Source organism: Eumetopias jubatus, unplaced genomic scaffold, assembly GCF_037043125.1.
Source record: "Eumetopias jubatus isolate StellerSeaLion01/CBP00866 unplaced genomic scaffold, mEumJub1_p1.0 scaffold_10, whole genome shotgun sequence".
Taxonomy (NCBI): domain Eukaryota; kingdom Metazoa; phylum Chordata; class Mammalia; order Carnivora; family Otariidae; genus Eumetopias; species Eumetopias jubatus.
Genome location: NW_028274816.1, coordinates 88,792,277 through 88,816,948, shown reverse-complemented (window position 1 = coordinate 88,816,948; position 24,672 = coordinate 88,792,277). Strand labels below are relative to the sequence as shown.

General features: G+C 47.9%; 1 protein-coding gene across 3 annotated transcripts in view; it reads right to left on the bottom strand.

Moving 5' to 3' along the window:
• The window catches only part of SLC39A11 (solute carrier family 39 member 11), a 329,393-nt gene that overhangs the window by 121,378 nt on the left and 183,343 nt on the right, over positions 1–24,672 (bottom strand). For all 3 annotated transcript variants that reach the window (XM_028112368.2, XM_028112369.2, XM_028112370.2), the window contains exon 6: positions 14,734–14,904. In XM_028112368.2, the coding sequence (XP_027968169.1) occupies positions 14,734–14,904 (171 nt within the window). The remainder of the gene's footprint in view (positions 1–14,733; positions 14,905–24,672) is intronic.

The window sequence follows — 24,672 nt, the reverse complement described above, 5'->3', positions numbered from 1 at the left end:
CCCTTTCTCTAGGTCACCGGTGTGGCAGATCCTCCCCCTCGGTGGCTGTGTTTTCACCCCCCTCACTTGGCTGAGTGACCCTCCCCTGTCTGCAGAGAGCGCTGAAGCAGTTCTGAGAACTCAAGAAAGGGGCAGGACTGAGTGTGTTAAGGAAGGTCACCGAATGGCCCAGAAGTTCTGTGTGAGGTCAGGGGATGGCACAGAGAAACAGATCAGAGGGGCTCAGAAAACCTGTATCACTGCTCCAGAGGAATACAGTCAGGAGGTGGGGAGAAAAGGAGAAAGGCCAAGGATGCATTTCTTAACAAGTAGGAAAAGGTGTAAGTCTACAGAAGGTCAGGGGAGACACACACACACACACACACACACACACACACAGGTGATTCCCCAAGCTCCCAGCAGGAGCTAAAATTGCCATCACAGATAAATGAAGAACCTTTACCGAGCCTGGAACTTCCCAAAGGTGAGGGGACATTTGGGGCACCACAGTGTGGACCCTCCAACTTTGCGGTCCCTGGACATGAGAGCATAGAGCAGACGTGAACTTCTGTGGCTTCAACAAGGGATCCCTTGAGGATGACCCCCAAAAGGAATTTTTTTCTGAATCATGAACACCAGAGTTGAGAGGAAAATGTCTGGATTTATTGATCCCTGCCATGTGAAACATGCAAATAATTCAGAGATGGAGGATAGAAAGGGGGGTCACTGCTGCTGCGAATTTCCAGAAAGATCATCGCAATGCCAACCAAAGAGAAAAGTTGGGGCAAAAAATGAAAACTCAGAATTCAAAAAAGCTCAGTTGTGTAATAGAGAGGGATTGGGTCCCAGCGTCCACACATCTGGAAAAAAAACCAAACCATTAAAATGGCTGCTAAATTCTGCCTCTATCAGAAAGCATTCACTGGGGCGCCTGGGTGGCTCAGTCGCTTCCGTGTCTGACTCTTGATCTCAGCTCAGATCTTGATCTCGGGGTCCTGAGTTCAAGCCCCGTGCTCGGCTCCATGCTGGGCATGGAGCCTACTTAAAAAAATAAAAAGCACTCACTGATGGAAAACAAAAACAAACAAACAAAAAACAATGCAAAACTCAAGCCTGTTTTTCAACTCAGGTACTAACTCGGCTGTGTCTTAAACAACAAATTGATATTTGTCTAAAACACACACAGAGAAGAAGATACTTCTCTTGCAGTTGTCAGAGCAAAAATCCTTCACTCTTCTGTCCAGCAACTTGGGGAAAAACAAGGGAATTTGTGGCTTGGTTTCCTTGACAACCTTATCTTCACTCCAGGCACCATCCCAGGTCTCTAAGCAACAGGGCACTCTTTAGAATGACAGGGAGGTAAAACCCAGAGCTTATCCTGAATCCCCAGGGACCAAGCAAATCAGGGCAGAGCATGTGCCCTACGGGGCACAGCCCAAATAGCATGGAAAGGTGCACGGCCCCAGATACTCTCACCAAACCCCATATGCAACCCAGCACCCCCCCCCCCATTCTTAGTGTCTAACATTCCACCTCTCTACTCTCCTCCCCTTGGCTTTTCCCTCTGTCCTCTGGAGGGGTCAGTGGCTCAGTTCATCATGCACCCTACTCCCGACAGGAAAGCCCTGCATGGCCCGACTATGAAGGGGAAGCCACCCCTTGAGACCAGGGCCCAGGAAGGAAAACTAAGATGCCTCTGTGACTTGCCGATCTTGTAAACGAATGGCTTTGCTGGAGAAAAGCATTTGACTAAAAGCGGGTGAGAGAATATGCCTCTGTTGCTGGACTGACATTTGAGAAGACTTTGCACCTGAAAACAGGAATCAGGGATCCCCACCCCCCCCGCATCAGCACGCCCCTACCTCTTCCCTAACATCTCTGTGCCGGGAAGGATTTCTGAGAATTCATAGAAGAGGAGCAAATGAACAACATCTCTGGAAATGACAGCTCTGAACTTGAATCAGCCCGAGAGAAGATGAGCGCACAGCTCTGTGGCTGAAAGGAACTGGGGATATGGGAGGAAAAGGTGCGGACTAACACTGCTTTTAACTGCTATATCAGGGAAACTGCTGTGTCTCTGGTCCCTTTACTCCTCTGGCAGGCTCATGTCCAAGACCCGAGTTTATCCTCGTATCACCTGTGAGGCAGGAAGGTGGGGCTAGAATGATTCATCCTCCCTCACAGATCTGGAAATCACAACTTGCTAAAGCACAACCACATGGTTATTTTCAAAATAAGGTAAAAACTAGAGAATCTGAGTCCTAGCTCTTGTTTACCGGTCATAAGGGAGAATTTGGCTAGTCTCAAGTGCTATCATTCAAAGGCAGTTTCCACATTCCAAATTCCATGAGCTTTGAGTTATTTTCTAATTAAATTTTTTTGGTAGCGCATCAGCAAGACAGATCTGTTTGAGACTTCTCTCCTTGTGCATTTTCCCTTGAGTGGAATTACTGACTAAAAGGGGCAATGAATTCCTTTTTGAGCACTCATGTGAGTTCCATTTCCAATAGCTACTTGGCTAAAGTGGAGGGATCCGTGCTCTACAAAGCTGATGGTGGGGCTTAAGCCCCTGATGGTGGGGATGGGCTGCAAAGGTTGACAGTTTGGGACCACTCCCGGGGTTAGGAAAAAGAAGAAGTAGTAGGGGAAGAAAGAGATTAGGGGCGGGAAGAGTTATTAATGTGCGGCAATTGGCAGGACAGCAAGATGTGGCACAAAATCCAAGACAAAAGGAAATGGGGCCCAACGTCTACTCCCAGAAGCTACCAACCACTGCATGAGCAGGCAGAATTGTGACTGACCAGGATGAGACCCTGCCTGAGGCCGTGGTGCCACCCTTTGGGCAGGTAATATGCAAAAAACACAAGCCATGGGGTTGGCTGTTCTCCAAAGGGCTGAGCCATGGTAGGACGGGTGGTTTGACATGGCTTGGAAATCCAGGTGTTGGAGGAAGCTTGGGTCCAACACAGCCCTCCCCCCACCCGGGGGGCTTCCTACACACAGAACTCGCCAACTGCCACCTCCTCGAGTGTTCTGTGGACAACAGGCTCCCTCCTCCTGTCCTCACCCACGGCCCCATACTGAGCTCACCACCCCCCCCCCAATGTGTGTCTCCAGGCCAATAAGAAGAGAGGTGCCCAAGGCCTCGGAAGCTGTTTCAGGCAGCTCATCCACCCAGAAAGGGGAGTAATTACCCTCCCACTGAGCGAAGAACGTGGCACGGACCTACAAGTGCATTTAGGTATCATTTCACTCACTGTACTTAATGACAGAAAGGGAAAGAGAACAGGATTTTGACTTCAGAATTCATCCTCGGCTAATTGATATTTGCAGAACACAAGTAACATTTTAATTATTTTCAACTCCACACCATAACAGCTATCAAGGGAATGGAGACAAAATAGAATAAACAGGGACTTATTAAATACATAATTAATATGCCCTAAAATTATCATATATAAATACGGATGAGCTGGGACTATTACAAAGTCTGCACCTCCAATATGATCACCTGATTAAACCTGTTCTTTCTGCTATAGCTTCTGAACAAATGAGGCCGTCTCTTTGGGGGACAGGGACTCATCAGCAGGTGAGACGTTCCCCCGAGGATCATCGTGCAGGCAAAGGCTCAGGGTGTTTTCATAAACCAAAGTTTTAGAAAAGCTGCAATCCTCTTTACGGGGAAGCCAAGACAAGTCAAGCTCTGGGGGTAAAGCCAACACGGATCATGTGAGACTCTGCACGTAACGACGTCTCTGAGCTAGGGGCCAGTTTACAGTGGCCACTGTCCTAGGTGTGGCCTCTCCAGGGGGAGGAAAGGTTCTGAAGGGATTTCGCCGTGCAGCCTTGGCCTAGGGTGGGGCTGCCCAGCTGAATAGAGCCGCAGGGATGAAGTTCTGGTGGAAAACAAGACTCCGGATGCAGACTGATCTGCACAGGCCCCTGCAGGTGGGTCAGTGCTTGTGGCTCCAGATACCTCCTACTTACCTCCTTAACTTGCAGAAAGATAAGAGAACGGACGCCTATCAAGCAGGTGGCCTTGACCCTTCCCGCGGGCAGGCGGCTGAGCACGACATTCTTGCTGCCTCCCCCATCCCCTCAACTGTGTCTGGGGGTAGAATTACTGGCAGCCTGTCAGTCCTCCAAGGCCTGGGTTCAATCTCAAGTCCAAGGGCAGTAAATATTATTGCTTAAAACGCACAGAGCCGAAAGAAATTACACCCTTGGTCCGGGGTCTTCCCCTTGTTTTGACTTCCTGTGAGGATGGATTCATTCTGCACTGCATTATAATACGTGTACTTATAAACTTTATCTCCTCTGTCAGACTGGAAGCTCTTTCAAGGCAAGGAGCTGTTTTTCATTCCTTTTATTTATTTATTTTTTTTGTATCTCTCGGAGCATTGAGATCTGTACCGTCTGACATGGCAGCCACTAGCTATGTGTGGCTGTGAAGCACCTGGAATTTGGCTGGCGGGATGGAGAAAATGGGAGACTCTTATTTCGTTTTAATTAATTTAAGTTTGAATTGAAAAACTGAAGAAGTAGAAAATATTTTTTTTTCCTTCACTACGCACAGCTTTGTTTCGGTGGGACTACATTTCTCTTGAACCATTAAAAATTTAGCATCCAAATTGAGATGTGCCAGAGTGTAAAATATACATTGGATTACAAAGACTTAGTGTGAGGGGAAAAAAAAGAATGTACAGTATCTCAATTTTTTATATTGATTCTATGTCGAATACTATTTTAACCATTTTCAGTTCAAGAAGGTAGATTTTAAAAATTAGTTTCACTTGCTTTTTACTTTTATTTTTTTTTTAAACACGGCCACTGGACAGCTGACCAAAGATCTGTGGCTTGCCCCGTATTTCTACTGGCCGCGGGGGATCTAGCGGCTTCCCCCACGGAGAGTATCGGTCGATTGTTTGGCTGAACATTATAAACAAATGATTCTGTCACCCTCGCCGGGTCCCCAGTCTCCGTTATAACCAGAGGAAAGCATTTTTCAGGCTGGGGTATCGGGATTAGAAATCAAATCTGTGCCCAGGACACAAAGAAAACGGGGGATGAAAAGGAATAAAATCGCGTGTGCCAATTAATGAATCACGTCCCTCCTTTTGAAATGGATTAAAGTACAGTACAATAGGTTGTAAAGGGAGGGAAGAACTCAGATGATGAGACCATGAGAATGCACTTCATTCACATCGCAGCGGCTTCTTGGCAGCCAAGGGAGAAAAGAAATGTCACACACAATCAATTATGAATGTCGTGTTTGTAAGGAGGGCAAAGCTTCCTCAGGGAGTGCATCATCCTACAATAAATATCCTGTTTGGGAGCACTGGGGGATGAACTGGGCATTGTCCCAGCAAAAAAAAAAAAAAAAAAAGGAAAAGAAAAAAGAAAAAAAAATGACAATAAATGCTGGGGTGATTTTCACATGACAGTTAATGTCCTTCCTTTGAAACCCGATTTGAGGCAAGAGAAGGTGTTCTGGGAGAGGGCTAAGCTGGCAAGAACCAATATGCTGCCTTGCTTGGGGGATGGGTGTGTGTCACTCAGATAAGAGGACGACAAACTCATCCTTGGAGTAGCTCTTTCCATTTCCCCTGACATCAGACATGGTGACAAGCCCGCTGTGATGTCCCTGCATAAGCCATGCCCCACCCCGTGCTGTCCCCCATTCGAGAGACAAGAAGCCAGGTCAGAACCAATGGGAACAAGATGATGGCACCACAGTGGTGACTCTGTACTACCCTTAACTTAGTGAAAAAATTAATTATATTCAAATTTTGAAATTTAAGGCATTTTATTCATAATCTATGTTTGATACACCCCATGGCTAAGAACACCTGTACTAGGCAAACAGAATGCCTCTCCTAAATAGAACTCAACCCAAGGCAAGCTTGGGTAGGCTCTAAATAATTTGTGGAGTTGCATTTATTATTTTTTTGCCAAGGATCTAGAGCAGTGCCATCCGATAGAACTTTCTGTGGTGATGGAATTGTTCTGTATCTGTGCTATCCAATATGGTAGCCACTAGCTGCATACGGCTGGCTACTCAGCATGTGACAGGTGGCTAGGTATGTGACTGAGGCTCTAAATTTTGCATTTTGTTCAAATCTGATCAACAAACAGTAGAGCATTTGGTGGCTCTGGGATCTAAGCCTTTCTGACTCCAGAGCCTCTGCTGGTCTGTGCCGCTAGCTACCTAGCTGGCTACCACTGCACTGGGCAGTGCAGGTCCGGAAGGACTTAGCAAAACCACATTCTAGCAGATAATCTGCCTGGCCAGAGGGGAAAGACAACCGGAATTTACTGGAAACCTTGAGTCTTAATACAAAAATATGTTCAAATTCTCTTGCCTTTATTTTTTCCTTTCATTTACATAATAGGTAGGAGGATGACATAATCTAATAGACGTGGAAATGAGCCTTGATTTCCACCCCAGTCCCCACGCAGCTTGAGGACACAGCTCACGAGCCCCGAGGCCAGTGGGTAGGGCACAGGCATGGGTCTGTAGCCCGTGGCAGGAGCCGCCGGCCCATCTGAAAGTTGCCCCGTTGCTTTATGGAGGTGGGGGTGGGGGTGCGGTGGATCCTGCAGGAATCCCAGAGCTACGATTTCACCCTGGGGGCGTTCGTGCCCGTTCTCATGCTCGAACCCAACAGCGTAATCGGGGAGCGTGCTACCAGCTTCTGCCACAGCGCACACCCAGGGGCGCAATATGCTGAGCAAAATGTCATCCCAGACAGGAGCCTGAGCTAATTACAATGTCAGGCTTCCCACTGAGACACAGATAATTAGAGGAGAATATTACAGTGTTTCCCAACTCCTGGGGTAAAGGAGAAGCCTCTTCAAATGTAACCTGCTGGAGACAGAAATTAAAGTGGCTGGAGACATTCCGTTGGGAGACCACCGAGGCCGGCGCCAAACCATCTTTCAGGATCAGAGCAAAGTGAAGGCAAAGTAGGGGGGAGAAGGGGCGGGGGAGAGGAGGAGGTGTGAGGGAGTTACCATCTCTCAGGCCCTACCGTGTTCTAGCCCCATGATAAACCCATCACAGCAGGGGACACTGTGAGTAGCCCTGCTGGTGGCTGGCACTGTTAGTTTCATTTAACGCTGAACCGCAAGATGGGTATTATCTCCACTTTACAGCCAAGAACACTGAATCTGCCGGAGTCCTACCTAAGGTCCCTCAGCTCAGAAAGCAGTGGGTGGCTCCGGCATCCACGCCCTTGGTCTTTCTTTTTTTTTTTTTAAATATTTTATTTATTTTATTTCACAGAAAGACACAGAGAGAGGGGGAACACAAGCAGGGGGAGTGGGAGAGGGAGAAGCAGGCTTCCCGGCGAGCAGGGAGCCCAATGCGGGGCTTGATTCCAGGACCCTGAGATCATGACCTGAGCCGAAGGCAGACGCTTAACGACTGAGCCACCCAGGTGCCCCGCCCTTGGCCTTTCTGATCCTAACTCCTGGGCTTGTTCCCTCTCCCCACATCACCCTCCTTGACATGTGAAAAGGCTCACGATCTGCCCGGGTCCTGGACGGTCCTTGCTTGGCGGTGGTGGTGACGGCCGGTGCGTGGGGGGCCTCGTGGGGGCTGCGGGGGGCTCGTTGCACACGCCTCTGCAGGGCACCCACAGAAGAGGTTCACGTTGCCCCCGCCGCTGAAACCTCCCTGCTGAACTGAGCCGCGGCATCTGGAGTGATGATCGCACCAACACTCCAGAGTGGTGCTGCAGACGTTAACATTTAACGTGGCAAGCTTCAAAAAAAGGAGAAGCATTTCCTGAACATCTCTAACTGGCTCTGGAAAGCGCTGTGGTCTGCCGGAAGGACAGAAGCATAGCTCACCATAGCAAGGGGTGGGCTGGAAGCAATGGAGGGACGGAGCATGAGTCAAGCTCTTTCTGTGCCTGCTCATGCAACCTCGAGCCTCCTCTTCAGCCTCCCTGGGTCTCAGTTTCTAAAATGTAAAACAGGGTATAAATATCTAACTCATATACGCAGGGCACTTAAGGCCCCGGTGAGTGGCAGCCTCCAGCATTAACAGTGGCTCTTGCTACCACCGATGAGTTGTGGCCTTGTGTGGTGCTCCCCGCACTCGTGACCTGAGCCTGGGTCTCTGGCTGTGCAAAACACTCCTCCAGTTTTCTGGAAGCAGAACAATGTGACAGAGAGGCTGTTGCTTCAGTGATTTCACTGGAAAGGTCCCTGTCTAATGACAGAATTTTCTATCTGGTCTTGGTCCCAAGAAAATGAAGAGTCAGAAGCCTGTCCTCTCTAGCTCCTGGCTCCTCCCTGCAAACTCTAAGCGCTGCACCTCCAAAGCTGGCCTTGCAGCACGTGGACATCACACAAGGGGAAAGTGGATGCCCAGGCTCATGCCACCAACAAGCCCCGGGATGTGTGAATGCCGCCTTTCCTGACAAAGGAGACTTTGCAGACAGGACTGTCCTGGGGAGTCTGCTCCTCTCCTTCTCCCTCTCCCTCTGCCCCTTTCCGCACCCTTGCTCAAGCACTCATTCTCTCTCTCAAATAAATAAATCTTTAAAAAAAAAAAAAAAAGGAGGGAAACAGAATAGACACAGAAGAGAAAGCAATGTGCCCACGGAGGCCAAGACTAGAGTCAGGTGCGGCCACAAGGCCAGGGGGCCAGCAGCCTCTGGAAGCTGGAAGAGGCAAGAACAGACTGTCCCCACGAGAGGGAGCATGGCCCTCCCAGCTCTGTGACTTTAGCCCAGGAAAACTAATGTCAGACTTCTGGCCCCCAGAACAGGGAGGGAATAGGTTTGGATTGTTTTAAGCCATTACGTTTGTGACCGTTGGCTACAGCAGCCACTGGAAGCTAATAAAATCCTCCATTTTGTTCCCAACCTGTCATTAAAACATCCTCAGTAAGATTATCTCAGGCATAAAGGGATAACTGTTACTTTTTTTGTAACACCCTTTTTTGTGTGTGTTTTGGAGGTTAGGGATGTTGAGGTGGTTAGGTGTTGGAGGTTCTCCTTCCCAAAACCATTTTTATCCTATGAGTCATTCATGATAGATAAGTTGCTAAATCTCACAAAAACATGAAGAAAATAGCAATCAGCCACAGTCCCAGGAATAACCAACCACTGTTGATATTTTAGTGTGTGAATTTGTGGGGTGTTGTTCCTTCGGGGGGGTAAAAAAAAAAGCCCTTCTGATTAAAATTTCAAGCATTTCATGTAAAGCCACGAAATGTAGCCTAATGGGAACCATCAATGAAGACAAACCAAATAATTAAAATCAACTGTTGTGCTGTTCTAGAGACACAGGCAATGACCCTAGCTCACTCTAGGTCACGGCAGCAACCAGCAAAGTGAACTTGACTCTTGATTCTAATGAGAGGACAATAAAAAGCGCAGGACTCAGCTCGCCTCCTCTATGGATTAATAAATAATTTCAAATGCAAAGGAAAGCCCTGGAGACCCACAGGAGTTGAATGCCATCCCTTAGCCCGTCTGGTTGGCCAAGGGAAAAGGGGAACTGGGACCCCCGGCTCTCGAACAACACCCCCCTCCTCCTAGGATGGAGTCTAGGTACCAAGTGCACCGGTCATTCCGCATGCTCAAATAGATCCTGAGCTCCAACATGTAATATGTGAGCTCCTAAAAGGCAGCCGGCATGGAGCTTCCTGCAAGCAGCTCCACCAACTGGGGGAGGCGAGACACCATTCAGCCTGATAAGATCACGACAGACGCAGACGCAGGATCAGCACGGCGTCACAAAGGAAGGGATGATTAACACTGTAAAATACATGAAAAGAATATTGTACTGTCTGTATTATTTTTCACAGACTCATCCAGTGCCAGGGCTGAAAGGAATCACAGCCGTAATTTAACACATGCGTGCGTGCACACACACACATGCACACACATGCCCTGAATCACCAAATGGAGTAGTGTTGAAGGAGATAACCTCTGGAAGATCCCTTTAAGCTCTCAATTTAACTTTCCAGCATACAAAGCAATGCTATAGTGCACTGTCGAGACCATAAGCCACTCATGAAAAGAGATTAGTAGCAACTGGATTGCTAGCTGATTTTTAATTCCACTCAGACACAGAGAGGGAGCTTGTTTTCCGAAGGCCCGGGAACCTCTGGAAGGCTCAGAGCCCTTGAGCCTGAATGATATTGCACGGAAATCACTTTAAGAGACAATGCCCCAAAGGCCACAGAGTTGCTTTCGCAGAAAACACGTCCTTTCCTCAGGATACCATGTTCCAAAGGACTCGAGCGCCCCAACGCGCCGATGCACACAGGCCAAGCCAGAGAAGTGATGTGGCATGCGGGGGAACAGCATCTCCACCTGCGGAGATTCTGTGTCTCCCACACGAGCCGGAGGGGCTTGCGTCTGATGGTCTACATCAGCCATGACGGTTTCCTCCTAAAACATTCAAGCTGCTTGCACGACTTTGCCTTTGTTTCTGGAAAGCGGAGATTTCTTCCCTGCTCCAGGGCTGTGGACTGTCTTCGTGAGGCCCAGGAACACCCAGAGCTGCCTGTGAGCTGCGTGTGAGGGGATCCCCAGCTCTTCCCAGGTTCTCAAGGACGACGGTGAGCCACAGGAGTCGAAGAACATATCTGTCCTTGCACGTGTGTATTAAATGTTAACCCATTGCCCCGGGTGTGTGTGTGTGTGTGTGTGTGTGTGTGTGTGTGCCTATATGTGTGTCCTCACACGCCAGAAACCTCCAGAGGATAGGACACTCGCTAACAAGCTTCTCCTTTTTACTTCCACATTAAAAAAAAAAAAAAAAAAAATTAACAAAATGTCATCCCCAGGACATATAAAACTGAGCCAGCAAAGACAAAAAAACTTCAAAAAAAAATCAATTATCCTTTTAGTCATTGTGAAAAGTCTATCTTCAAGCCCAGAGTCTCGGGGAATGTCAAAGCTCTAGTTAAATTTTTAATAAAGTATAAAGGATAGCGTTAAAAAAGAGACCTTTTCAAAGGTCAGTTGGCAACAGAGAAGCTCTCAGTATGGTTTCCATCAAAGGGCAGGAAGCTGGACAGGAGTTAGCAGCCCGAGGCTCCGGGGATGGGCCCCGGGGGGGACTCGTCTACTTGCAGTTAGACCCTGGTGATGTCGTCGGTGCCAGGGCTTGCAACGACACCTACATGCCATCGATTCACAGCCGGTCCGAACTTCTCTCTGCCGCCCAGACTCTGCTCCTGTCTCCCAATTTGTACGTGCAACTACCTGATCGGTGTCTCCACTCGAATGTCTGCTGACAGCCAAACCTCGCCATCCAAAGCCAAGGTGTTGAAGTGCCCTTCTAAAACCTGCCCCCGTGGGGTTTTCCCCATCCCAGCTGGTGGCGACTCCCATGCTTGCAGCCGGTCAGCCCTGAAACATCGGGGTCCTTCCTGGCTCCCGTCTTTGTCCACACTCCTCGTCTGCTGCATCAGCAAACCCCACGGCTCTACCCTGAGCAGACGCGAAGATGGGGGCCCTTGTCAGTGCCTCTGGCACACCCGTCTTAGTCTCAGCCACCTCTGTTTGCAGCTCGCATTCCTACTGTGGCCTCTGCCCGGTCTCCCCGCAGCCGCCCTCGCCCCTCCTGTGTCCAGTCTGAATTCAGTGCCTAGAGAGAAGCTTGGGAAGCACAATTCAAATCATATGCCTCTCTGCTCAAAACCCTGGGGTGGCCCATCTCCTAGAGTAAAAAGGAAAATCCTTACAATGCCTGTGAGTTCCACCTGGGGCAGGGCTGACCTCTCTGTCCTCACTTTGTGCCTGTTCCTCCCACTGACCCTACTCCTACTCCATGCTGGACTCCTGGCTACTCCTCAGGGGTCCAGATGGGCCTCTGCCTCAGGGCCCTTGCACTGGACGCTACCTCTGCCTGGAACATTCACTCTGCCCCAGAGAGCCGCATGTCTGACTCAAATGCAAGGTCTCAGTGAGACCCACCCTGACCACTCTATTTAAAATTGCACCTCCTTTCTGTAACACCTTAGCATCTCGTCAGCCCTGCTGGACTTGTCCATTCTTTATAGCCCCAACCGCCTTCAAACATAACATATAATCCACTTACTACTATTATGTTCATTGTCTATCCCCCTGCTATAATGTTAGTTACGGGAGGCTAGGGATCTTGGTCTGTTTTATGACTGATATAACTCAAGTACCTAGAATTCATTACTAAAATGCAATTAATAAAAGGCAAGACTGGGGAAGAAATTTACCCTCAAACTTCTCGATCCAGCAAGCTAGATGCTCCCCAGGTCATGGACCATTACACTGGGCTTCTGATGAAGCCAAATCAGCTGAGGTTCCTACGAGCCACTCAACCCTCATTTCAAAAGACACTTCCACATTCACCATAATAGGGACACAGGTTGAACATGAACTTGGGAATGCCAAGGATCCAGAAGAAGGTCTATTGTCAGGGAAGAAGCAACCTTTGAATTCGTGCTGATTGTGGATCATCAAATGTTGGTGTCACCCCATGCACCTTCCTGCTAACGCGCTTTTGTTTCTGGCCTTAATCCAAGCTCTCGCTGAAGTCAATAAACATTTAAAGATGTGAACTCTGACTCTCCCTAACCTTCTGTCAAAATGAGCGAGGACACAGTCCCAGTTGAGTCCATGGGAACACGGAAGGGCAGAGGCAGGTGGGAGATAGGAAGGGCTTCATCAGAGGAAAGTTTATTCCTGGCTTCTCAAAGCCCCGTGCTATGAAATCTGGATTTTAGAACTTTTGTATTCTTCAGGGAGACAGAGAATCACAACAGGGTACCTCAAGCCAGTATAGTTATCTTATGTGACTGTAAACCCAATGGACAGATCTTTATTCATTTTTCTTTTCTTTATTCATTTTCAACTAGTTAGAGAAACCTTGAGGGCCAGAAAGATCGCTACTATTATGACTGAAAAGCCAGGTAAGTACCTTTTTTCTCTACTGAGTAGGATTTAACAGGTTGAAGGCGACTGTGGAGGTTTTTCAAGCTGTCCTCTGCCAAGCCCTAGGTCTTCCAGTGAGCTTGCTAAGAGTCTGGGGGTGAATGCGGCCAGACCCTTCCACCAGCACAAACCTGCTGTGGTTAGCTTTGTGCGTTGGGGTCCCCCATAAGACTCTGTCTCAAGGAATACTGAATAGAAAGCTTTAGAAAACCCAGAGAGTCTGTCCATGACCCAAAGGGAGAGAGCCAACAGGGAAATGAGAGAAACATGCTGAAGAAAAACTGGGGGGCAAACCAGTCTATACAATCGCATGACAGAAATTCATTAAGACCAGGATACGAATAATAAGGACTGTGCTTCTCATCTAGGGGAAGACCTGAGCTTTATTGTTTGGAAACGGAGGGCCTGGGTGGCTCAGTTGGTTGTGCAGCTGGCTCAGGTCATGATCTTGGGGTCCTGGGATCGAGCCCCACATCAGGCTCTGTGCTCAGCGCAGAGTCTGCTTGTCCCTCTCCATCTGCCCCTCCCCCTGCTCACGCACACTCTCTCTCTAAAATAACTAAATGGACAAAATCTTTTTAAAAAAGCAATTGGAAACACAGTGTTCTAGACAGGTTTAGTATGTACTGGAATATATAACATATCAAAATTTTCATTCTTAAAAAATGACCAAAAAAAAAAAAAAAGTACTCATTGTACAAGCAGAAGGACACTGAGTTACCCAGAGGGGAATAAGTTCCCCCTTTGGCCATGGCCTCAGACCCCCTGCCATATTGAAGCCAGAGGGTCATGGAGCAACATCTACAAGAGCTTCAAAGAGAAGAACGTGCCCCTAGTCACTGCCCCATAACGGGGTGATGGGTTTGGCATTCTGAACGGTGCAAAGGGCTCAGATGGTATCTGTATCACCCGGGGACACTCCCTCAGTGAGGTTATTCCTAGAACTTGAGTTCCAGCACAAGCAATGATGGATCAGAACGCTGAAGAACTCAAGCCCGAGGAAGTCACAGCCGGAAGGGAGAACAGGATTATTATTAATGCTAATTACTGTTACCGTTTTCCAAGCGCTCACGTGGCCCAAGTTCTGCACCAAAATCTGTGTATGTGTGTGCGCACGCGCGCTACAGCATCTCATTTAAGGATCGAAATAAGTGTAATTCATTTTGCAAATGATGTCCCGCTTCTCTCAGTAGTAGCTCTGTGCCCGTTTCACAGATGAGAAAACCAAGGCTCAGGGAGCTCGGGTACCTTGTCCAGATACACGAGCAAGTAAGCGGCTGAGCTGGAATTCCAAGACGTGACCCAAGGAGTTCCTCAGGTTCCCTCAATTTATTTTTTTAAGAATATCTTTATTCTTTTTTATGCATATCTGTGTTTTCTTGTCACTCTAAATGAAGCATAATATTATTTTTGAAATAGAACGCCAACACATTTTGTTCAATTAAAACAAATCCAGAGACGCAAAGCAAATTACTGCAGCATGCTAAAAAGGATAGAGCTGGCAAGGGCATTTCAGACCGGTGTCCCACAGGAAGGAAGCAGGTAAGGTGACCACCAGTGCTGAAGTGTACAGAACTCAGTATTTTAAAAGGGCGTTACGCAGAACCAGAGACATCCCGCGCTTATACAAGCTGCACCCCATAGTGATAATGCAAGTTAAAAATAAAGTCAAGGAAGATTTGCATTCTGTCCCCGTGCCCCTCAACAAAAGGACCCACATCACGACTGTCGGCGCCCCTCTTCCGGCCAGACAGCTGAGCTGACCGCAACTTTCCCTTTGGGCCGGTAGCCGGACCATGTTGCGGCAGGACCTCACCTGGAATGTTGTGGATGGTGATGGCCAAGATGAGCAGGGTGATCCTCCTCCAGCTGCTGCTTCCAGGCTGCGCCGGGTTCCCTCGAGGAGGCACTGGGGCGGCAGGGCCCTCGGCAAGGCCCGTGGCCACCGCCTTCTTCCTCTGATAGGCCTCGCCGTTCTCGCTCTTGTCTGAGCAAAGACAGAGGGACAGGGAGAGACAGTACTTTGAAAATGTGCACACTGGCTTGGGTAAGCAGCAGCAGGGGGATGTTTTCCACCCTGGGAAAGGGTCTCCTCCCTAACTTCCTAATGGACCCCGTGTTCTTCTGTTTCTTTCTTCCTCCCTCCCTCCCTTCGCTTACTCGCTCACTCGTTCGGCAAATACTCACTGAGTAGACACTCAGTGCCCAATGTACAGGGCCGGGAAGGGATAAAAAAGATGAAACTGGGGGTGCCCTAGCAATGCTTATTAGGGAGAAACAATATTGAGCGGTGATTAGGAGCTCAGATTCGGGAGCCAGGCTGCCGGGCTCACTGCTGACTCGTCCACTTATGAGCGGTATGGCATTAAACGAGCTGTTAACACTCTCTGTGCCCTAGATTTCTGAGTCACAGAATGGGATAATAATGGCACCTATCCCACAGGGGTATGCGAGGATTAAATGAGAGGCTCCAGGCAAGGGCTTTGCTGCTAAGTGCGCAGGTGTGGACCGTACTGGCTGTCACGCGTTCTCTCTCTCCCTCTGGCATGACACCATAGGTGACCCTGCTCTCCTGGTCACGCTGCCTTATGGGAACCCATCCACATGCCAGGCCCAGCCAATCAGATTCCCTCCCAGGGGACTGGGGAAGGGGACTGGAGTTGGGACAGGCCCTGGGATTCAAGTGCGGATTCTCAATCCAAAAGGTCATGTACGGGCAGCCTGACATCCCACGCAGGACGGGAACAAGGAAGCAACTTGACAGATGATAGAAGGAAGCAGATGCACACAGGTACGCAGAGACGGGAAATGATGCAGCAGGCCAGCCGGCCAGAGGGACACACACACACAGACAGACAGACAGACAAATGGCAGCCTGAGTGCTGCAGGACGTTCTGGCGCTCATGGGCTGACTATGGTACCCGGCCACTGGATTTCATGAGCTAACCAGCTAACCTTCCTTTCAAACCTTCCCCTTGGGGGATATATTTGAAGGGTGTCATTTCATAGGCCAAGAGGTGATGCCAACTACCCATGGTCTCCTGGGTCAGATGTGCACATTCCTAACAGAGGGAAATGGCCCGGGTCTGCGGCAGAGCGCCCAGACTGTGGTGGTGCGCAGCATGGGATGCATCTGTGGGAGCGGCGTCCCGAAGGAGCAGAGTCTTGAGCAAATCGCAGACATGTGGGTGCAGGAATGCAAAGGAGAGTCTCTCTACCATGAGTGAACACAAGGACCTGCAAGTCATAACTCAGAGGTCATGGACAGGACACCCAAACGTGTTTGTAGGCTCCTCATCATGAGCAGGGTGACCATACCTCCCAGGATGGGCTCGCTTATGCATCCCGGGGGGACTAGGAGTGTCCCCTTTCACGCTCAAAGTGTCCTGGTTTGGACAGTAAACAGTGTGGCTTCTCTGGCTTCAGGAAACAGCAGAAGCTTGAAGGATACTCGGCTGTGCTGGAGGCCATCGCTTGCTGAGGTCAGTGGTCATCAACTTGAAGGGTAGGAGGGACTCTTTGTAGTGGTTCTGCTTCCCTTCTCTGTAAATTTTCCATAAGCAAAGGAAATCTCATCTCTAAGCTGAAAGTTGCAGAAAATGTTTCCCAAAGTCAAATTAAGAGACAATGGGCAACCATAAGGACCCTTTTGGCCATGACCGTGGGCCTCTGGCGGCGCCTCTCCTTACTTCTTTGGTGTAAAGCAAGGTGGGGTCGTTCATCTTACCCTCTCAGGGGCTTCACTTAAAGACCAGAATCTCGCTACATAAACTTGGTCGGGTCTTTGATGCCCTTTTCGGATGAACCCGCCTAAGTGAACATTGCTTTCTATTTCCAAAACAGGAACAAAATAAAAATAAAAAACAAAGCCAAAACACTTCGTTTGAAAATCATGTTGTGTTTGTTCACTCAAATCCAGCAGGTCAGCTTGAGGAGGAAGCAAGTGCCAAAGGCAGGCAGACTCAGGCTTCCCCAGGCCCTGACCTGTTCTCTCTCATAACAGCCAAATCTCAGGCTCCGGAGGGAGAAGAGGCCTTCTGTGGATCCTCCAAAATGCAGGAATACCAGCCCCCAAGCGTCAGCGGCCACAGCACACATAACCGGTCTCCGGGGACTGCTGCTGTCTCTGCTGGAAAGCGACACGTCCCAGACGCTGTCTGCATGAGGTGTAGCTAAACACACTCACTGTGTGGTCTCCACATCGTGTGTGTTCATGTGTGTGATGATGTACACACACACACAAGCACAGGACTGTCACTTGGTACCTCACAGATCACACAGCCTTTGTGCACGTACGCACACCTGTTTCTCAACACCCAGAGGGTGTCAACTTTTAAGCTGACAATACTTGACGACTCAGGCTGCAGAGGCTGGGCAGAAAACTGAGTAAACATCTGGGACCTCAAGTCCATGAACACTGAAGATGCAAGCAAAGCAGGCCCAAGTGCTGTCCAGGAACTAAGCCACATGGTGGTGGGGGGCGGGAGGGGGGGCACTCGCCTTCCTCCTGGACTAGTCCGAAAATACCACCAGTTCACTGGGCTTCCTTTGAGTACACACACCTGACCCAGCCCTCCAATGGGCGTTGATGGGGTGGTGGGGGTGAGGCAACTCCTCCCTCTGGGATTTTACAATTTAAGAGAGAACAGACAGGGAAGACATGAATAATTCCTTTAAATCCAAAGGCAGAAATGTACACTCTCTGACAATCTCTGAAGCAGGCGCTTATTTTTGTCAGGGTCACAAAAGGATCGGACTCTGAATCTCCTACAAATAATGCACAGAGAGCAACAGGGATGGGGACACCGTTAGGGAATTCCAGCGGCGAATGATCGAGAAGCAGAAAGAGTTGTTAATGGAGGTAAAGCTGCACGCTCCGCCTCGGGGTCCCAGAGTGTGAAAGTGCCTTCCCTAGTGGGACATGGCGGCGGGGGGGGGGGGGGGGGTGTGAACACCTGACGTGCTTGTTCAAGGTAAATAAGCCACCATTCGGTAACAGCCTCTAATGAGTCTGCAATGACGAAAATTAGTCCAAATAAATCACTACAGAGAGTACGGATGCCTCCTGAGCAATGAATCTTCTTGCCTCCCCCAGCAAGGTGAGTTCAACCACTGCGTGTCAAGAAGCAGAACAACCAGTGCTGTGGGCAAAGGGTGACCACCTCACGGAGGCAACCGCCAAGCCTGGTGTGGGCCACAGTGACAAGACCCTGTGAGACTGGCTGGGAGGGAAAAGGTTCGGGCACTTCTGAAGTAGGATTGGCAAAGAGGAAGGACATTTAGAGATGGAAGAGTCGATGTCAGTTGAGAAATGCAAAATGGTGTCAGTGACATCAACTAATCGGTGGTTCTAACAACTTTTCCTCAATCCTTCCAAAGGCCCCACAAAGCAGAGATCATTCCCTCTAACAAATAAAGAACCTGAAGAGCTGAGAGGTGGAGTTAACTGGTCCCAGGTCATACAACCTGTCCCAGATGGATTCAGGAGGCAAGCCAGGTCTTTGCCTGCAGAGGTGACCTCTTAACCAGAGTCCCGCTGTTGACTTGGGGTGGGCGGTGGAGTGTCGATCTGCTCCTTTGCTCCCCAAGAAGGGCGTGAGAGCTGTCACTGCCGTGACATTTAGGAGCTCGAAATCCCAGATGTTTGGCGTGGAAATGTTCAGGGTGCAGAGAGGGTCTGGTGAGCTTGCATCCCGTGACCCCAGAGGCGGGAAAGGCTCTGTGGAGGTCTCCTGTCTATTGTCATTCCCACTCATAGACAAACCTGGAAAGGATGCACAAAAACAGTGCTTCTTAACCCCTTGGCTCTGCTATTTCCAAGTGTAAAGCAGCTGTAAGTAGAAAATAGTTATTAACACCAAGCACGGAACACAGGGTTACAGTTCTTTCAGGAAGGTAAAAGAAAAGACTTCAAAGCTGACCATTATCCAAAGAGCGCTTTTTCTTCTTCTTCTTCTTCTTTTTTTTTTTTTTTTAATTTAGGCTCCAGCATCTAAGAATCCACACAAAGGGACTCCTGCTGGGGCTCGGCCTATCGTCCCCCAATTTCATCTTTTCTGGGGAGGCACGGTGTTGCTGCATTTGAGGACCACAGGGGAATAGACAGACCTGGCCAAGGCTCATTCTTCCTGCTGAATCACAGGGTGAACTTATGTGACATTCGCACAACAGCGCATGTGAGTCTCATCCCAGTACATCGTATTATAGGGCAAAGCTGTCCCTGGTGCCGTGGGCACAAGCTGGGGGACCATCACGAACCCGCTTGCGTGGGGAAGACCCATCCTCCTCAGGGTTTGACTTCCTCCCCGGGGAAGCGAAAGGTGCTGAAGTCTCTAGATCAGTGGCTCTAAACCATTGTGTATCAGCAACTGCTTTTGAAAGTACGGTGGAAGCTATGATCCTCTCTCCAACAACAACAACAAAAATACAATTTTGAAAGAATTTCTGAATCCTTATGGATTCAAGGACCTCAGACCGAGAACATAATGCAAGATGAACGCTATGTTAACCTTTGTTTTCATAACCCATGGGCCCAGTCCCCCAGGGACACAGGATGTTGTCCCTCTGATGATGTAACCAGCCCAATGATGGAACCTCAGTCCCCAGTGAATGTGGCAACACTAATTAACAGATCACCAGCCATGAGAGCTTTAAAAATATCCCCAAGACATCAATGGAAATGATCTGGTTGAATTAGCACAAATAGGCAAATCCTCATCTGCAAAGCACAGAAAACTTCAAACCTCTGGAGAAACAGCTTTTTTCTAAACCCCCACTTACAAAATATAAAACAGAGAGTAGTCAGTGATACATATTCATTACGTACTAGATATGCACAAGCAAGATCAAAAGACTGATCCAAAGCAGGGAGAGAGGATCTATTTACTTATATTTTTCCTTCCTTCTTGTTTCCCAGAGAATCAGAATGATTTGGGGGAAGAAATTCAATTATCATCATGAGTGTGACAAAGCTTGCTAAGAATTTGGTCCTGTTCTTTAATCATTTATGGGATTAGCATGACCTCCTTTATGTAATTAATGCTTAATTTGAACATGAAATAATGACTCGACAGATGGTAGCATCAGCCTTGGCACGTAAAGAAATCAAGGCCCATGGAGGTCCTTCTTGACAGCCCCATGGAAATTTCAGAAAGAGCCAGGTGGTTCTCCCAGTCTTGGCAGATGACACTTCAGCACAAAGACTTCCAAAACTAAAGACTCTGTCTCTAAACCTATCCACACTCATACTGTTTCCCTTTTATAAAGCCATAAACATAACTCCATTAAAGAAAAGGCCTTAATATCCCTACCACAATGACTGTCATTTGTTCTTACACCTTGTCCAGTTCATGCACATTCATGTTTTGCATATTTGCAGTCATTGCAAATGGTGAGAATAGATGCAGCATCACACTGCCTGCCACAGGATGTGGCTCTGTCAACCACGGGATGTGGCTCTGTCAACCATGGGATCATGGCTCTGCCAACCCTGGGATCATGGCTCTGCCAACCAGGGGATCGTGGCTCTGTAAATCATTAGCCATAAGGCTTCAGGGAAATGCTGGCTCTGTGCCTCAGTGCCTTTGTACTAAAATGGGTTTAATAATCACATCTTCTTAGTAAGGTTGTTATGAGAACTAAAATAAAGGTCAAGTGCCTGGCACAGTGCCCAGCACATGAAAAGCACAATGAATGTTAGCAATTCCTATCCGTTATACATCTTAACGTACAGTTTCATATTCCACTTGTTTCACTTAAAACTACAGAAATATTTTCTACATTTCTCAGCCTCTGTGACTCGAGTTTTTAATGCTTTGAGGGACTTTAGCTTAGTTCTGAGCCCATCATTTGCAAAACCATTTCTTTCTATTCAAGTTTGAATGGTCACTCTTTTCCAGATACTAAAAGATGCAGTGCCCGTGCCCTGTCTTGCCACATGGAGACATACTCTTTTTGCTCCCTCCTGCCCAGAATGGGCACCCACCCAGGGGAAGTATCTTCTTGACCTCAGGTACTAATTGTTTTATGGCTTCATGATTCATATAGACCATGGGAGCATAGGATTGACCTATCCCAGGAAACACATCCTAGCACATGAGGGAAAGTTCCTATTGCAGACGGGGAATCTTTGTGCAACAATCCTTAAATTGTCCATGTGCTTGCTTATTATAACTCATTGTTGGCCAACAACTGGTTTGCTAAAATTGAACTACAGTGGAGCTGTATCACGGGTGCATTTTACAAATGCAAATGCAGGTACATGCCTTTGAAGATACAGCATGAAAATTCCCTTCATGTATCCATCGCTCCCTTGATCCCTTCCACTATATTTTCAAAGTGATTTGGGCTTCGAGCTCCGAGAAAGAGAGAGGTGTTTGTTGAAAATGGTAAGAAAATTTAATTCTTGGCTTTTGATATTCTGGGGAGGGGCAGGTCTTGGTGGTTTAAGGAAGAAAAAGGATGTTTGAGGGGGTCATTTTGACTCTTGGACATTTTTTGCCTCAAATGCCGTCTTTAGAACCCATGGGGCACTTGGGACGCGACTCAGCTGTCAGGAAGTGGGAAGGTTTGAGTGCTGGAGGCTGGCGAAGGAGTGCAATCTCTCTCTCCATGCAAACAGGGCAGCCAAGAGGATGCTTGTGGTGCCTTCCCCCGGGGAGAAGTTCCTTAGCTTCCCTGAGCCCTATGAGGCTACTCACCCATGAGTGCCCTTAGATCTTCCAGAAGCCCTTGGAAATGCCAGCATAAATGCAGCAAATGTGAAGTCCTGGCAGAAAGCCAACAGCACGCCATTCATTTAAATGTTGCCCATTTCATAAGTTTTATGGGCTTCAGTAGTCAAAGCAGGGCTGGCCAGCCATTTGACCCCCCGCCCCCCACCATTGGGCAGGTGTCCCGAATACAATATTCCTGCCAGTTACCTCATTCTGACTATAAAGATGTAAGTGCATATCAAAGTAACCTTGAAAACCCTAAAAACATACAGAAGAAAATTTAAATCGCACATAATCACATCACCTAAAAATATATATATGTTTGGAGTTTGGTGCATTTCCTTCCGTGCTTTTCTGTATGGTTTTTACATAACGGAGATATCATATTATACGACTATAGACTGCTTTTTGTTCTCGCTAAACATAACATAAGCATTCCCCCTCTGACTGAAAACTCTTACAGCCATTTCAAGCAATACAAATGATTATTTACATTCTTATACCGTTGGGCATTTAGGCTAGTTCTAATTTTATTTCTATAAATATCCCTGCAAAACCTTTCAGCTGTATAAACAACGAGAAATTTGAATAAAATTCCCAGAAGTGGAAGTCAGTGTTGATCAGAGGGCTGGGATACATTTGGCTAATTAATTTCCAGAAAGGCCATGCCATTTACACTCCTTTGAGGCAGAGTTTGCGAGTTCTTGTCCTGGCATTTCTTCGTCAGCATGGGTATTTCGCATTTAAAAATAAATGTACTCCTTTATGAAGGAAATGACATTTCCCTTGGTTTGTATTTCTTTGGCTACAGGTGAGGTTGAACATTTTTCAGGGTGTCAGGCATATTTCTTTCCTCTTTTGTGCAAGGTCCTCTATCCAAAGGAGGCCTCTTTAATGACACATGATTAGCTAACTCCTTGCAGCCGTGGGTAATTTTCCAGTGATTCACTTCTGCCTGTGGATGGCCAGTGAGAGTAGCAGACCTCACACACCAGCCAGATGTACCCACCTGGCCAACTTGGGGCTCTAGCCTCTATTTGATTTATTTTTTAAAGATTTTTTATTTACTTGAGAGAGAGAATCCTCAAGGAGACTCCCCGCTGAGCGCAGAGACCGACGCGGGGCTCGATCCCTCGACCCTGAGATCATGACCTGCGCCAAAACCAAGAGCCGGCTACTTAACTAACTGAGCCACCCAGGCGCCCCCTAGCCTCCATTTTTAAAAAGTTCCTCTTTGACATTGCTCAAGTCAGCATAGTGCCTTCAAAAAAAAGAGAGAGAGAGGGGGGTCATCTGTTTTATTTATGCTGCTAGCTGGAATAGTCCAAAAGCTACTTTTTTCTCTCAATATTAAAACACTACATTTTTCAAAAGCAGGGGATGTGAGAGCTTGCTTCCCTAGTCTTCTTTCTACCCAACGACCCTAGGCTTCTTGTGAGCAACACAGCAGTCCTGTGAACATTATATATATGGTGAGACAAATCTAGTGTGGACAGGATCCTTGCGAGGGCTTCCAGATTTAGCAAATAAAAAGACAGGGTGCTCAGCTGTACCTGAGTTTCGGATAAAACGAAACTTTTATTTTGGTATAAGTATATCCCAAGCAATAGTTGGGATATACTTATGCTAAAAAGCATTCTTTCCTTGGAATTCAAACTTAACTGGATACCTGTATTTTATTGGACAGGCCTACTTGGTGCCCCATTCAGGGTCTGAGTTCTAGGGGGGGAGACGCCGTGCACACTGATGCACTCTACTCTGAAAGCAGCCACTCACTGCGTGCAAAACTGTCCAAGGAGGCACTGCATGGGTCGTGCATAATCCAGGGCAGGAAAAGATGAAGGAAACTTCAAGAGAGATAACCAAAGCATTTATTAGGCTTAGTTACTAATCTTTGGGCAGAGAAGCATCTGGAGTTTCAGAAATAGGATGCAAAACATATTTACAATCTCTGTAACTAGAATAGATGTCTCCATTTATCATTCGAAAGATCACCAGTTACAGGATTATCAGAGGGTCAAATGCTACCCGGGTAAGGAGGCTGGTTCGATTGCCTTGTCCTTTCAGTCCATAGTTCTCAGGCACTGAAAGTAATCCAGGCCTCACCTAGGACGCTTACAATTGGGCAAGCCACTGCTTAGTGACAATGTAGACCCAAACAGATCTGCATAATTGGTAAAAATTAAATATACATCAGAAGGAGATGGGTTTACTCTTAGCGAAAGATCTCTCATCCATTAAGCAGACCACCCACTAAAGCACTGCCTGTTCCAGATGTCTACCTAAGGTAATAATTTCTACTCTCAGGCAAGGGAGCCAAAACATCCAATAAGATTAAAACGTCCACCTACCAGGTCAGCACTTCTACTGTGAAGGCACAACCAACCAATTAATCAACATGATCGCATTCCTGATGAATTGACTAGGGTCTAAAACTAAATCCCAGGCAGGCTCCAGAGCCATCTTGCTAGCTCTTAGTCCACCCTGCACGTGTGTGTTCAGCACAAATGCCCCCATGGGAAAGAGATCATCACAGGTTTGGGGGAGTCCACCAGCAAAAGACATTTGCTGCAAAAAAAAAAAAAAAAAGTCCCAGCCCACTCATCAGAGAGAGAGAGAAAGGGCATTCTGGAGAACACCAGTGCTTATAAGAGCTTTGCAAAGGACTCTCAGACGACTCCAGAAAGATGGGAGCTATGCCCTTAACTTATGTGGTTGTCAATGATCAGGTCAGGGAGGAGGCATCCAGGAGAACAGCACCCATTTCCGGGCTTGCGTCCACTAGTTAATATTAACTTAAGAGTCGCTTGGCTTACTTTACCCTTTGAGGTAATGCTGTTCTGCCATCCCCCCTGGTTCTGAAAATAAAGATTAACAGACTAGACCACTGTATCTTCAAGCGTGGAGTGAAGACCATCCATTGCTGGGTCATGGTGAGAACTTATAAAACCCACCCTCTGGAGCCCATCCTAGAGTTACTGGATTGGAACCTGTGAGAGAGGGGCCCAGGAATCTGCCGTGTGCCCTCTCCCTCCCTCACC